This window comes from Falco naumanni, chromosome 2 (assembly GCF_017639655.2).
Source record: "Falco naumanni isolate bFalNau1 chromosome 2, bFalNau1.pat, whole genome shotgun sequence".
NCBI lineage: Eukaryota > Metazoa > Chordata > Aves > Falconiformes > Falconidae > Falco > Falco naumanni.
Window position 1 is genome coordinate 115,742,004 of NC_054055.1, and position 15,578 is coordinate 115,757,581.

Consider the following 15,578-nt stretch of genomic DNA (forward strand, 5'->3'; position numbering starts at 1 on the left):
TGGCCAGTTGGTGTCACCTGTCCTGGCTGTGTCCCCTCCCAGCTCCCCGTGCCCCCCCAGCCCTCTGGCTAGCAGGGCCCAAGGAACCGAAAAGTCCTTGATTTAGTGTGAACATCACCCGGCAACAACTAAAACCATCAGTGTCCTATCAACATTGTTCTCACACCACATCCAAACCACAGCCCTGCACCAGCTACTGAGAAGAAAATTAACTCTGTCCCAGCTGAAACCAGGACAGTTATAAAACAATCTTGGTTTTGAAGCCCTGAAGCGGGACACCTACAACCCTGAATGCCTCACCTCACTGCATTCATGAACACAATATTGTTTGCATCTTTTTCAAGTGTATGTCATCCAGATGTCGACCTCTCCAATCTTCATATTTTCATAATTTTCCTATCTTTATAATTTCGTAACACGGAAAGCAGACTTCCCTAGTCTACTTTCAAAAAGACGGAGGAAGATCACACAGCATGATACAGCACTACGTGGGTACAGCACCTCCGACCCCCAGGCAGTCCAGCTCCCCTTGCACCGCACAGCATCCCTGCTAGAGAGCCCTCCCGAGCGGCATCACCTGGCCCTGGGCTCACTGCTGAAGCATAAGCATACTGCGGGCTGGCTTGTTTCTGCAGCGTACGGGCTTCCCCAGACGTGCAATGGTCATTTTTTCCTCATACCTCACTCTTCCAGGTATTTTCTCCCCCGCCCAGCAGTCTCCTGCTTTTTCCAGCATACCTGTGCATGTTTCCCCTAATCTCCTCTCGCAGACCCCTCAGAAGCAGCTCCCAGAGCAGAGAGATCTGCAGGCTACAGGCTGAAAACCACTGATCCAAATCACTATGTCTCTTGTGGTTCCCGTCTCCCTCTCCCTGACTATTTTAAAATTATGCTATTGTTTATTTTAATTTTTTTCCACTTAGCTTTTTTTCTACTGTGTACTTAACTGACAACTTTTTTTTCCTTCATTATGTTAAGGTCCTTTGTCTGGAAACAACTGCCTTAAAGTCACTTTGAAGAACCTTCTGGTGGAATCCACCTTACTTAGTCAGCTGGTTTCTACACTCATGTCAGATCTTCATAAATGGAAAAACTAAAAGCCTTTATTGAAAAAAAAAAAAAGACACCGTGGGCTAACTGAAAAGTTGCCATATACAATGAAAGAGAATTATTTTTTAGCCTGAGGGGATAGCTTCATGATTTAAATCTGAAGTTTGAAACACTAGTGTCCTGGGACTTCATAACATGTGTTTCAAAAGGTCAAAAGTTTGGTTGAAGTGATTTGCACACAGCTGATCCTGCAGGAAATTTCAAAGCTAATGTTCCGTAAGGACAATTAAGAGTCAGTGACTATTTTAATAAAAGCAAATGTAGTCTTTGTGACCTCGGAAGGAATGCTTTGCCTTCCCCTTTGCCCTTCATGGGACTACTTGATTACCTTCCACACCTGGAAAAGCAACCTACTCTTGGAGTCCGGAGGGAGAAAGCACAGACCAAGATTGATGCAGAACACTGGCAGCTGGAAGAGCAAGAGCAGCATGAAGGGTCTGGAATCACTCCCAGTTCTTCCCCGCCATCCCGCCACCCTTCCCCAGTACCTGTCAGCAGCCAACCTTTCTGCCCCATACTTGCGGGAAGCACCCACGCACACCTACCTGCCACCCTTGCCCCCCCCATGTAGTTCAGCGAGCAACCCCTCTGTCGCTCAGGCATTGAGGTGCTGAAATGCCTGTGTCCTGCCTCCCCCAGGGAGCTGGGACAAGCACGGGCTGTGCTGTCTCTGCGGCAGTTTGCCACGCTCTGCCTTGCGCTGACATGCAAGGAGGGCTTACAAGATGCTGCACAGTCCAATGAAAAGCAAATCGCCTTCAGAAGCTGGATGGCACAAAGTCACCTGGTGAGAGACGGCCTTGCCTTTGGGCACAGAGCTGTGATACAGGCTGGAAAGGACCGTGTGAGACCGTCCAGTTCAGCCCCTGATCCACGCTGAGCCAGCTAGCTCGGGGTGCTTGGGGCTTCGTCCCACCACTTGTGAGCACTTCTGAGGGACAGAAGCCCTGTGCGTGTGCCCCAGGGCCTGACCACCTTCACCGTGAAAACACCTTTCCTGATACCCCATGTTCCTGTTGCCTCCAGTCCCAACAGCGCACATCTCCAAGAGCAGTCTGCCTCCATCTCCCCTAAGGCCTCCACGAGGGAGCGGAGGACAGCAGGAAGGTCTCCCCTCAGCCTTCTCTTCTCAAGACGGCAGCAAGCCACCCCTCTTGGCCTCTCACACATAAGGCAGAGTTAAAGCTAGAACATCCCTCTGCTCTCAAGCAGGGGTGTAGCTTCAGATGTGTTAAGGAAACCAAAGGGTTTGACCTTGCGATGCCAGAAAGGTTATTCTTCCCTGCCATGTACGCCGGGGCCAGGGGGAGTTCAGCAGGTGCATCAGCAGATTATTCTGGGACCTGCCCCGAGCATTACACAGGCAACCAAAGGTGATCACATGCTCCAGCAGCCCACCTGCCTACTTAAAGCAGGAACCCAGTGGTACCCACTCCCTGATGCTACTTGCTACCCTGCAACAGTAAAGATGAAGTGCGAGAATTAAGCCCCGATTGACAAGTAAAGGCGCAGGTGGCCTGAAAAATTACATTGCAGGTAGCTCCTTAACTTCAAAATCACACTGTAAAATACTGTTTCTAAGAAACAGTCTCTGTTTAATTGAATACACTGCACAAGTGAACAACGTTACTGAAAAATGTTCAGTGCAACAAGACAACCCAATGAATTAATTTGCAGCTTAATTAATTTAGCTCAATTTTGCATCAATGCATCTGTTAAGTATTGCTTTTAAACCAAGCAGCTTTCACCCCTCAGAAACACAGAAATCTTTGCTCTGGCGCCAACAAGAACATCTCCTGTGGCCCACATCCCAGCTCCAGGCAGGTACCCTTCCCTGGTGGGCAGGCCAGGCTGGCACTCCTCCTGCAGCTGAGCCCTGACATCTGCCCACCCCACTGCTGGAACGGGGCGCTGAGCCCCAGCACAGCACCTATCCTGACAAGGTCTCGGGTCACAATTTGCAGCTCTGTGAGTAGCGTTAAAGGGTGGTTTGTTCAAATCAAGGTATGGATGTAGAGATGCGTCTGGACGAAACAAAGAATAATGAAGCCCTCTTCTTTAGTGACCTAACCCTAAATCCTTCCCGGGGTGTGTGTGTATACCCCTGCAATCACTGCTGGAGGCTTCCCTCCACAGCTCACCAAGAGAATTAGGAGCAGGATGATCCTGATCCTTCCCCAGGTCAGCCTTCTAAATGAATTTTAGTCTGTATTTGACTGTCCAAGAAGGGTGAAGCTCCCCACCTACTTTACACTCCTCTCAAGCAAGTCACTCTCAGCAATGACTCACCGTCCACCTGAGCACCAGCCACTGAACAATGCGCTCCCACCCTCAGTTTCTGAAGGCAGAAGCTAGAGAGCCATTGGAAGACATTTTTTGTTTTTGTTATAAATTACTATGTTCCCCTCCTCCCTCCTCATTTCCCCACCCCAAGATACTTCTGCCCCCACTCCTCCTTGTGCTGTTTCAAGTGTCTGTTCCAGCGCAAACTGCACCAGGGAATCAAGACCAAAAGTGACCGATCTAGGTCCAAACAGCAGTACTTGCAGGCAGGCAGGGCACATGCTGGCAGGACCACCCAGGCTCCACAGCTTCCTGGTCTTCCCCAGAGCCACCACCGAAGGCAACCTCTTACTAAAAAGAGAAGCAGCTGTCCCTCCTGCCTCTGACGGGCTGTATATTACTATATAACTATCCCTATTTGTCTGTACAATGGGAATCTTTACGCAGGTATTATTTTAATAGAAGTAACCAACACAGTGCTCTCGTTTTCCTCTTACTGCCATCACCCAACAGATGCTTTCAAAGATGGATGAACACTGCCATGCTGTGTGTACGCTTACGGTTTTAAATGTTCAGGTCCTGTATGTAAAATAGGTCCTGGGTAGGCAATTACAGTGACAGACACAGCTCTGACCACAAGATGTATTTGGTTTCAACAAATGCAGCAGCAGCTCTCCCACTCTTCTACATTATACCTCAGGAATCACCTGGCGAGCCCACTGCTTGGATTAAGTCATTTACTTTCCATTCATTTATTCTTGATTGTCTGCCAAAGGCATCTATAGTGAAAGATGAATGCTGCTGATACTGACGGAATCAAAACCACAATACACAATCCATCAGACAAATTAAGAGCTGTTCTGTATCACCACAAGCCTGCATCTGACCAGTAACACAAAGGTGAATGACAAGCTCTGAAACAGACGTGTTAACCAGAACTATGTAGACCTAAAGGGTTCTATCAGATGTGTTTCTAACAGAGCAAAATAAAAGGGCAGGATTTTTGACAGCACTAAGATGGGAAACACTATGCAATTAGATGTATAGCAACAGGTTTACTAGATGACAAAATAAATTAAAAAAACAAAACAAACAACAACCCCTCACAAAACCCCATAATGTGTAACACAGTAGAACTGTAAATGGTCTGAAATTTGTCTCTCCTCAAGGCTACCTCCCTTTTCGAGTAGGGTGTGAAGCGTAAAAGCACAGTTTTGAGCATTTGCTTTTGATCCTATGTGGAAGTGAGAAAGAACCCAATTCCAAGTCCACAAGGTTCATAAAAGAAGGTAGAGATCAGGACCTTAAACATTTTGTTGAATCGGGGTATTAGCATCTTAACCAGCGGTCAGGATTTTATAATCCAAACATTTAGAGTGGGTATAACTTTGATTTTCATCTCGTCAACCACGGGCTTCCTGCTGAACTTCAGAACAAGCCGTGCAGTTTCACAAGTACTATTGTTTTGCACACCACTATATGCAACATCCACTTATTGTTACTGGATGTTACAAAAAAAATCTACCAGAAAATAGGCAAATGGCAAGCAGTCAATAGAACAGATCTGGCTCATTACTCTTGTTACCCTTCCCACCCCCCGGGAAAAAAAAAGAAAAATGAACATAAATTATCAGAGTTGTGTTCTCAGTCACCTATCGAGTACTGCCTATTACCACGACTGGTATTCCTCAGAAGATGACCAGTATGTACCGCAGGAAGTCCATTCTCAGGAATCTTAAGTGAAACAGCCTCAATTCTGAAGCCAAATCGTTGCTTGTCAGTGAAAGGCAATATATGTGTAACTGAAAGAATGTTGCATTATAGGAATGAAAGATAGTGGAGGCAAACCCATGTCTATTTCTGTCACTTTATGAAACCTTGATCTCCCTCCTGTAGACTTTTAGCAGCAAGAAATTAGATTAAGTGCATCCCCACTGTTCCACAGCTTTATTTTTAAGGCTTATTTAATCAGGTAAAGGTTGGTTTTTAACATCATTAAGAAGGAATGCAAAGGCTAAAACTAAACGTGAACCTTTCACTTTTGTACTTACTCCTCTGCCACTATGGACTACTCTATACAAAAGTTGCCATCTTACTTAAGAGACTTTTTTACGCTTAGCTGCATATACCTTACTTTGCATTTTTCTTTTCCACTCATAGCTGAATAAGCTTTACTGTAAAACTGTATTTTACTGACCTCATCCTTAACTTTTTGTAGAACACTGCAAGCCCAATTCTTTGCTTCGCTTCTCAATGGTAAGGAAATCTTAACTATCCCAGACAAATGGAAGGCTAAGGGATGCCGTAACCGGAGACTTGGCCAGTGCAACTCTCCTCACCCATCTTCAGTGCTGCAATTACCATGTTACTGTCTGCAGTAACTGTTGTCTAGAGGCTTTGCCGAATTTGTCATGGTTTTGTCCTGCGTGCTTCTCCTTTACCACTTGCCACTGTCTGGATTAAAGGAGCAGAAGCCGTTAAGGTATAGTTACCTGTGAGCCAACCAGCCAGGGTGATGGAAGAATAATGTGACATACACGTTTTGTCCCTCACAAACACGTACTCCACAGATTGAGCTCATGAATTCCACTTTCCTTGGCTCAGGGCCTGGAAATTTGAGTCTTTACCAAGTGCCAGGCCTCCCACTGAGGGCAAGATTAACCTCAGCCTACAGGTCAGAGCAGTCTGATTTCCTTGTATTTTGCAAAATATTGCTTTAAGGAGATGAGGTTAATGAAGTTGTCTGGGTAGAGGCATCTGAACCCATTTGGTGGGTATTACAGTTCTGAAAGATTGTTTTTTGTGGGTTTTTGTTTTCTGGGTTTTTTTAAACAACTCTAATGGGGATTACGCAATCTAACAACTGTCCTCTTATCACTGCAACCTCCTCCCTAACCACAGATAACCTCCAATTTAATATCTGAGGGTAGTTTAGAATTAACAAATTCATTTAAATGCTCCTCATGACAAAGGGAACAGTGGTAAAATTAATAATGCGGTGGTCTTAAGGATTTGTAAAGCCCACAGCTGCAATTTGCTTCTACATTAAATGCTAAAATTGCAGTTTAACATAACCATCAATGGAATCAACAGTAATCAATAGTACCTTTGAATTTATATGGATCACTAGCACATCGAGAGATTCACATAAGATCACCATCCCTTACCTTCATGGTACCCATGGACCTTCCTGTTCCTTTGTGCTACATCTTCCCCCCATCGTTATTCATGTGTTTTTAGCACCCACCTTCAATGACTTCTTAATAATTTCTACAAAACTATCTGGCAAACTGTCAGCAATCGGGAGCACTTTTACAGTTTAACTATGCTAAATGAATACCAGTTAGTTAATATTTAGTAAAGTAGCTAGCTAGTACTGAAAAGAAAAATCTGCTCTACGTTTTTTAAACTTATAAACTAAAAGAGAACAAACCCAGCATAATCCCTTCCATAACAGAAAAAAAGAGGTATCCTCAAGTCAAGCTTTTTAAAAAGTAAACAGTGCAAACCTCTGCTTCCACATTTCCATCTCCATTTCTCTTTACTAATTGCTTCAAAACACAGTTCACATTGTGTGGTCAGGCAGAGAAAAACACACACGAAAGTTACACAGATTGTCTAACTTGTTTGTATCCTGAGCCAAAAAGGGCAAAATGTACACAGTACCTTTGAGAATGAGCTTAAAAGGAAAATGACTGGTTTAATGTTTGCCTGATTTTACAACAGCTACAACACCCCCCCCCCCCCCCTCAATTTTCTTCCATTTAAAAAAGTAATTTTCCACTGGAAAATTTCAATCTGCATACTGACTGACTTACCCCTACCTCCAAACTAGCAACACACATTTTCATATGCTTGCCTGACCATGAGACAGGTAAATTATACTGAAAAAAATCTACACTGATTTGCACAGGTTATCTAACAACATGGGACAATTGTCAAGATATGGTCAACTGAAAATGCCACCTCCAACTCTGATTTCAAGGAAACTAAAGTAATTCAAAAATACTTGCACAGAGCAAGGAGGTCACTTCATGAGTTAATAACCACACCTTCTGAACTCTATAAGCTTTTATTAATGCCAAGCTTACTAATCAATGTTGTTCTGAAGAAGGATTTCCAACAAGCAAGTGAAGACTGGGACCATCTGGACCCTCTAAACTGTGCATGCAGACTGCTCAGCACCTTACCAGTTTACTGCTCAAGGGGGCAGCAAAAAAATACCATGACTTTCTGCCACTTCCACCGCTGCTATTCACAGGCCTGTAGGCGTCAATAAAACAGGAAAATCAAACCAAGGCTCATGCAGACATTTTGAAAAGCCAGCAGAAGTCAGAGGTTTCTACCTGGAAGGAAAGACGTGCATCAGCTCCTTATTGCACTGGGGGTGTGTGGGGGGGATGGAGAGAGGGAGAGACTGACTTTGCAAGGGGCTGGCCACGGCTGCCTCTCATCTACTTAGTGCAGGCTCCGATGGCCATGTTTGGTGTTTATTTCACCACACTCTGGGGGCCTGCAGCAAATCTCCGAGATTCCCATTTGTCTGAACAGGCAGGAGACACCCAAGGTAAGTTAGAGGAGCACAGCATCTAAGAGGACTGACTTTGCTGGCGAAGACAATAAGAAAAAGACAACTGCCCGGAGGACAGACTGCCACTGCAAAGTGAAGGATACAACCAGTAGCTGTGGATAGCTGAAGTACAGCCGAAAGCATGCTGAGAGACAATATGGAAGAAACTACATGGAACAAAGTAAAAAGTGAAAAAGATCTATTAATGCCTACTGTCTTTTTTCCCTTTGAGGCATGGAGTGACTTTTCTTGTGTGCCTGCACAGCCCCTGGCACAACAGCACGCCATTTACCTGCAGGTTTCCAGATTATACTACTGAAACAGCAAATCGCAGCAAGAGACATGCAGCAAGCCTGTCCAAGGCTTTAAGGAATACGTGGTTTGTTCAGGAATTAAGACTCAACAATGTAACGCTCCTAGGCCTCTCCAGATAACAACTGAGGGAAGAAGAACTTTTCTTTTAGATCAATCGATGCGGTGGTGCTGGGCTGCAACACGCAGCTTGGAAAAAGCTTCAGTCAGGTGTGTGTGACTACGGTAAGATTCTGTAATAAAAACCAGGCGACCACATCACACCCCAAACCAGAATACAACCATTATTATTATTAATTACAAGCAGTACTGTATTTTGGTAGTGGAACTACAGTCTTAAGTTCACCTGAATAGGTATCACATCCCCTATTCATATCCTGATCGGTCGTTACATTTATAATATAAAGGCCAGTGACAGATGCCTCAAATCGCAAGTCTACTGAATAATAAATGAGGACACAGTGCCAGAGACATCCCCAGTATGGAAGTGAAATTCATTAGGCAGCTACTTTGGGAATCTCTGACCTCCTATATGCCACACTTCACATGCCACAAATAAATATACTGAGCGCAACTCAAATTTTAAAACTTCAAAGGAAAAAAAAAAAAAAAGGTGTTTTTTCTCCGTACATCCATTCATTCTGCAATACAAGTACAAGCATGGTGACAGACTTACTGGTTACCTGGTTACCCCAAATGATTATTTTTGGCTTAAATTTGAAAAAGTTATCCTGGGCAGTATTGAAAATCTGAGTAAACATCACTTACGAATTCATTGCCTGTGGACAAGTCCATATTCTACACAACTATCAAAAACTGGACAGGTACCACATGCATACGTACACACCTAACTCCAAACTCACACTGTACTGCCCCACATACAATCAAACAGTCAACACAGCAGCCACGGATGTTTATGGCATACTATTACCTATGTTTATGCCACGGTCAGAAAGATTTTGTAACATACAGTGTGGACCACAGCCAATGTTTTTGCTTTTCTACTCTCGAGCTCACATTCGTGCCCTTGGCACCATTTTTTTGGAAATATTACAGAACTGTTAAGGATGTTCCACATTCAGACTAACAGTGTGTTTTATGTAACATTACAAGAAAACCCCAAAGAACAAGGGGAAACAAAACACAGAAGCAAAAATCACCAGGTCAAATAAATCAGAAAAGATAGTTTAAAAATGAGGAAACCTTACTTGCAGAAGTAAAACCACTGAACTAGTGAGATACAAAAAAGATAAATACTCAAACCTTTATTTAGCCCACAATATGGACAGAAGTAAGCTCTTCTCACTTTTTTTTTTTTCCCAGTAGATCCACAATACTGAATGTATTTCTAAATGCCACATCTTTAACCTCTATCACTTAGATGGATCTACACTGGATCTATCCATGGTCAAGAGACTTCTAGAAAGCCTTCTTTAAAGTTTTATTTTGTTGCAGTCAATCTCCTCATTTATTTAAGATAGTTGCTACCATAGTTTTGCATAAAATCAAGTCAGGGACACTCCAACCATCCTTACAAATGACAGTCATTTGTCACACAGTCAGCAGAACTTAGACAAGGTAGTCCTGTGTGCACACACATGCACCAACATCAACATATTTAATATTAAATTATAAAACTTACTTTTGTGCATCGGCAGATCGTTTCCAGCCTCCCTGCAGATCCTGTGAGGTATCTTTCCTGATACTATTTAAGATGGCATCATCTTTATTTACAGAGTCTTCTTTTATTCTAGCTGTAGAACAGATAGGCTCTTCAATTTTCAGATGCTTTGGCTGCACGTTCTCCGGAAGGGTATTTGTGTTCTGTAAATCCTTTTCACATCTGTTGGGTTCATCTTGAAAGGTAGAAGGTTTAGATTCCACCAAAGAAGATTTTGTTGCAATATTAAATAAGCTTCCAAGAAAATGAAAAAAGCCTTCTCGGGGTTGCTTGTCTTTATCTGCTGTTTTGATTCCAGGAGTCAAACTAGGAAGGCTGTTAGCCTTTTTCAGCTCCTCCTGGATTTCAGACTTGCTAAGCTCCTCTGTGGAATGATTCTTCTCTTCATTTTGACAAACCTAAGATAAATACAAGAAGCACATAAAGGAGATGTTTCCTGTCATTTTCCCACATTCCCAAATTCCTTAATTTTAGTTTGCTCCTATGCAATATATTCCTTTGAGGAGATTTGTTGTTTAAAGGTCCATTTCAAGATCAAAGCCCTGGGCTCTCTTCTCCTTTTTTTTTTGTACTAAAGAGGTACCTATTCTACAAAAAAACAAAAGGACTACATAGGCTAGAAGACTTACAAAACAGCTGCTATGGAAGTGAAGTACAGAAAGACAAATGGAGAACAATTCCTTCAACTGACAGAAAAAAAAATCAAGGAAGAAGCAAGGGGCAATTTTTCATCCTTTTAGACTCTGATCTGCTCAAAAAGCACAACTTCACAAGCAAACTTCTACGCACTTGGGAGATGAACAGTTTTCAGCTTGCAAATATACCCAAGAACACCACAGCAAAACACAAATGTACCATAGCCTTAAACATGGGGTAGCCTGCCATTGTAAAAAGAACAGGAGAATCAAGAACAGAATTTGGATAAAATAAACTCTAATCACAACCCAGAGACTAATCCTACCCGCTATGCTTAGCAACCCCACGCTGCACCCTTTGGCCAGCCTTCCTTCAACTCTACAGCCAATTAACTGCACAACTCTATTTCCAAATCTATTTGTAGCCTCACACAGCTCCATAGTCTACCATGCTCAAACTGCACAGTCTTCCATACAGCCAAAGTCCTACACACCACCACCCCTGCACCCAGGACCTTCTGAACTGGCCATCAGCTAACTGGAAGTAATTAGTACTAAGGCAGAGCTTCACTTCATTTAAACCACCTGTTCATTTCTTCCCTCAACTCTGCTGAGCACCTACCCCCGGGGCAACAAAAGCTCTGGTCCTCAGCAGTTTATGCCCTTGAATTTCCTCCGTGTCAGCTTCTCTTGCAGACCCAAGAACTTCTGCCCAAGCCCATGCTACTTCTACCATGACCATCTGCCCCAAAGGATGATGCAACTTCACTGGTAGGCTTCACAAACACCACATGTAATGCCATTTTCAGCTTCACAATCTGAAAATGCTTTTTCCCTGGCCTAAAATGTGCTGGGGAGCACCTCTCACCCATCCCCACCCTTCACAGTGGGTGCCATATGCTGCTGCTGCCTATTTTATCTTTACAGTACAATCCTTGCAATTTCAATCTCTGATTCAACCCAGTTTATTTAAACAGAATAAAGTTACCCCAGGTTTTCTTAGATGAAATCTATTCTGCTCAACAGGATTGGGAAAGGAGAACATGAACAAAAGGTCCTATGCAAATTTAAGTTGTGTCAACAATATCTTTGGATAAGAGTAATTATTTAAAATTGGATAATACATACCCATCCAATCTATGCAGAGAGCTACTATTTTCATTAGGTCACTAATCCTATTTCAACTTTAAGACATACTTGTTCAAGTAAACTAAAATAAACAAGTAGGCTTATTTGAATATTCCATCTAGTATCATGTTAACGATGAAAAAAGCGTTTTAATGAACAAAGTTTAATCCTTGGGAAACAGCAATTTCTTAAAAATTTGCAAGTTATGCCTAGTGATACTGGAGCAGTGAGTCTTTGATCTTTAAGCAATATTTTTTCACCTTTTTCATACAAAGAATAGATGCAATTGCTTAGTATTAAGCGATCAGATATATGTGTTGAAAATTGAATTGTTTATGTGAGGACAGAAGTTGAATGGCACTAATTTGTTCTTGAGAAATCCATACAAACTTCTATTTTCTTCACACTGGCAAGACACAAACAACCACACTAAAGTAAACTTTCAAAAGTGGGCTGAGTCAAACTCCAGCTTTTTTGGTCCCACGTGCTTCCCCACATACTGCACTCATCAGCAGCTGATGCATCCCAAAGGGATGTAGTCATCCCTGCAGTATTCAGGTATTTACTACTTTACAAGTCAACTCTACCCAAACCCACCACTGAAAATGAAGACAACAGCACAGCTTACAGAGGTTCCGCAGTGCTGGCTGCTATCTTCAGTACGAGGCAAACTGCGTAAGTAACATGCAAACCTCAGATGAATCTCTGGTACAATTAACTTTACCTCATAGGAACTAAATACTTTGCATAACAAAAACCAAAACAGACACAAGAAAAAAATTCATTTCCAAAATTTGGTAAGACATGAATGAATGAGTCACCATAGTCAACTTCAAAGTTCTACTGTCGTAGTTTCTTCCTTCACTTTGAAAAATACCTCCGCATTCTTCAATACCAGGCAGAGTTTCTCCCTTGTTTTGTGATTCATATCATTCACACAAATCTGTCAGTTAAAAAAGTATCTCGGTGCAGGAAGTGCACACATCTTATTATTTTCTCTGCAGATATAACTATTATGGACTACAAACATTTATATTAATTACTACAGTATCTATGAAGTTAACAGCTAAATGCATTAACTATAAAATAAAATATTACATTTGAAACTTGTCAACAGTTTAGTATTATGTGTTTTTGTTGGTTGTTTGTTGGGTTTTTTTAAAGTCATTTGTATTCAGGAACTACTGGGTTTTTTTCCTGTTAGGAACTGAGACTTCAAATATGGCTAAATCTCTACATGTGAAACTCTTCCCCTAGCAGCTCCGAGACATAACGCTTGTAAAGACTGTGCTGCTTATTTGTGAGCATAATTTATGCCTTGCATGAAAAGCTGTTTTGTAGTCTCTGTTTCCAGAAACAGAAATCTATTTAGACTTCCCTCCCTCTTTAATCTTCGTTTCCTTACTTAACTTCTGGTAAATCAAAAGAACAGGAAGTTTTAATATGAAAGGGTCCTTCCATACCTTTAACCGTAAATAGTGTCTTGCATAAAAAAAAGCCCTGGAGAACATTTACACTGTGCTTACTTGAAGACAGACACGGATATTAAGTCCCAACACAGAAACTATGCAAATCCTTCTTTCTTCCCTTCAATACAATCGATCCTACTCTCCATATAGGCTCCCTCCTGCTCCACTTTGCCTTTGCTATGAAAGACAGCACGAGCTATTGCTGCTTCATCATTTGCCCAAAGAATCTCAGTTCGAAGTCTGAACCACTGTTTAGGCATTATACAAACAAAACCGCTCCTGCTACAGATTTTGAAGTGTGTGTTTGAAGATAATGCCACATTCAAGTTATCGGGACAAAAGCACGTGATCTGTAAAGCCAGTAAGCCTTTAACATGGCAGGAACCTGCAGGCACTAGCACCTGACAAACACAGCCAAACAGCGATTCCATGAGGCAGTGCCACGGTAACTTTCACTTATTTCTCGTATCTCTCAGCTCTGACAGAAGCCCTGAGAAAATACTCAGGGAAAAAAAGACAAGGGTGTAGGGTATAGGCAAAGTAGTCCTTTCCCTGGTATATCCCACCAGTTTTTGAGTCAGGGCCTTCAGTTGACCTCGACAGAGCAGTTCCATCTGTGTGGCGAACAAGCTTGAGCAGTTTGATATTCACACCACTGGAAAAATACCAGTGACTCTCCTATTCATGTCATCAGTTAAAATAATCATCTTCTAGTGTCACAGCAGTCTGAACAGTTTCTCAGGCTTATCGCACAAACAGTAGTTTCTGGATTAAAACCTACCTGCCAGATCCCCCTTGAGATACTTGCTGATGCAAGGGGAAATGTCTTCCTGCCATAGTGTTCTCTTTCTGCTCCTTTTGTATACTGCTATCAGCCTTCCCCTTGACTCTTTCTCTACTTTCCATGAGCTTGTCCACCTCCTTGTGACATGCTCCAAAAAAGCTTTAATTAGCTTTTATTCCTTTACCAACTTGTTACCTAAAGTTTCACTGGGCAAGCCCTGGGTAACCTGGCCTGACCTTATAGCTGCGCCTGCCTTAAGTGGGAAGCTGGGCTAGATGACATCCTGGCATTCCTTCAACCTGAATTATCTTATGGTCCTGTGACCTCACATGCAACCAGAGCCAGTGCAGAGGGGAAGCTCGGCAGAGCGTGAAACAAGATTATGACTTAAATCAGGTGACTGAAGAGACTGCAGCAATAACCGAAGCTGTACCTACCGTGCAGTCAGATAGCGTGGTCCCACCTTGCTGAAGCAACCACTGCAGAGAAGCCTGGCAGCTCGGACTCAGAACATAAGCCCGTGATGTCATGTCTCAAGTGTGATTCTTATCTGAGCTAATTTATTCCATGGTAGATTAGGTATGCTTTCCAAGCTGTAATCCACCCCTGACTGTAGCACAGACATACGCCCAAAGCCCAAGTGCACCTAGGCAGTCAGGCACAGGGGCTGCTGCCGGCGTGAACAGCCCCCCTGAAGGGCAGAGAGCAGCTCCAGCGGTGCAACAGCACCTGGAAGAGGGATTGCTTTGCCAGGTTTGCCTCACCTCCCTACCAGCTGGGAACAGCCGCCCCGGTAGCCACCGTCTCTCGGCAGTCGGGTGGCAAAAGTTCAAATTGCCAGAGGTTCTCATTTGGCAGGGGTTATGTCTGTCTGCCAAGGATACAGTCTCTTTTATTGCCCTAACAAGTGAATGAAATGAAAACATTAACAGCACTAAAACAAAGATCTCTGTGAACACAGAATTAGCTTCCAGCCACAACAGCCAGACATTTCGAATTTCACTCCCCACGAATACAGGCTCATCACAAAGCAGAAACTCTAGACAGCTGCATGGAGACCTCTCACAGACCGCCTGTCCTGCCGCACTGGGAGCTGCTGGTGGAGACATTCTGCATATCGTGCAGATATATATACTCCTGTACTTGAACCACCCCATCCCACCTGCACCTGTGAGAGAGGATGGCCAGTCATCAGGATTTTAGGATCATCAGTGATTCACCCCAGGGACCTTCAACAAATCATTTAACCACAACATCCCAATTTATTAATCTGAGAAACAGTCAGAGCACTACTCCAGAATTTCTGTTTGCTAGCAAGCAGAAATAGTTTAAGAGCTTCAGATTAAAGTGTTGGGTGCACAAAGTAGCACATTTAGGCATTGCTCCCTCTAATACTGGAAAATTAACCATGTTCTTAGCCTTGACTGTGACCTTTCAACATAGCTAAGATGGTTGCATTTCATTTAACAATTATGAGCATTCCATTTAATTTGAACAGTGATACAGTATGTAAACACTGTATGCTAAACAAAATCCACACCGAAATAGCTCCAGTTGCTGGCAGACTAGCACATCCTCGCAATGAATCACTACTGTATGTTCTTCA

The 15,578-nt window shown here is 43.0% G+C and overlaps 1 protein-coding gene across 2 annotated transcripts in view; it reads right to left on the reverse strand.

The window, feature by feature from the left end:
* Positions 1-15,578, reverse strand: part of CRYBG3 (crystallin beta-gamma domain containing 3) — a 94,690-nt gene that overhangs the window by 56,847 nt on the left and 22,265 nt on the right. Inside the window, exon 3 of one of the 2 annotated variants that reach the window (XM_040583011.1) lies at positions 9,918-10,354. In XM_040583011.1, coding sequence (XP_040438945.1) covers positions 9,918-10,354 — 437 coding nt within the window. Of the gene's footprint in view, positions 1-6,560; positions 6,699-9,917; positions 10,355-15,578 lie in introns of those variants that run through there. The other variant, XM_040583012.1, reaches the window with a different exon arrangement.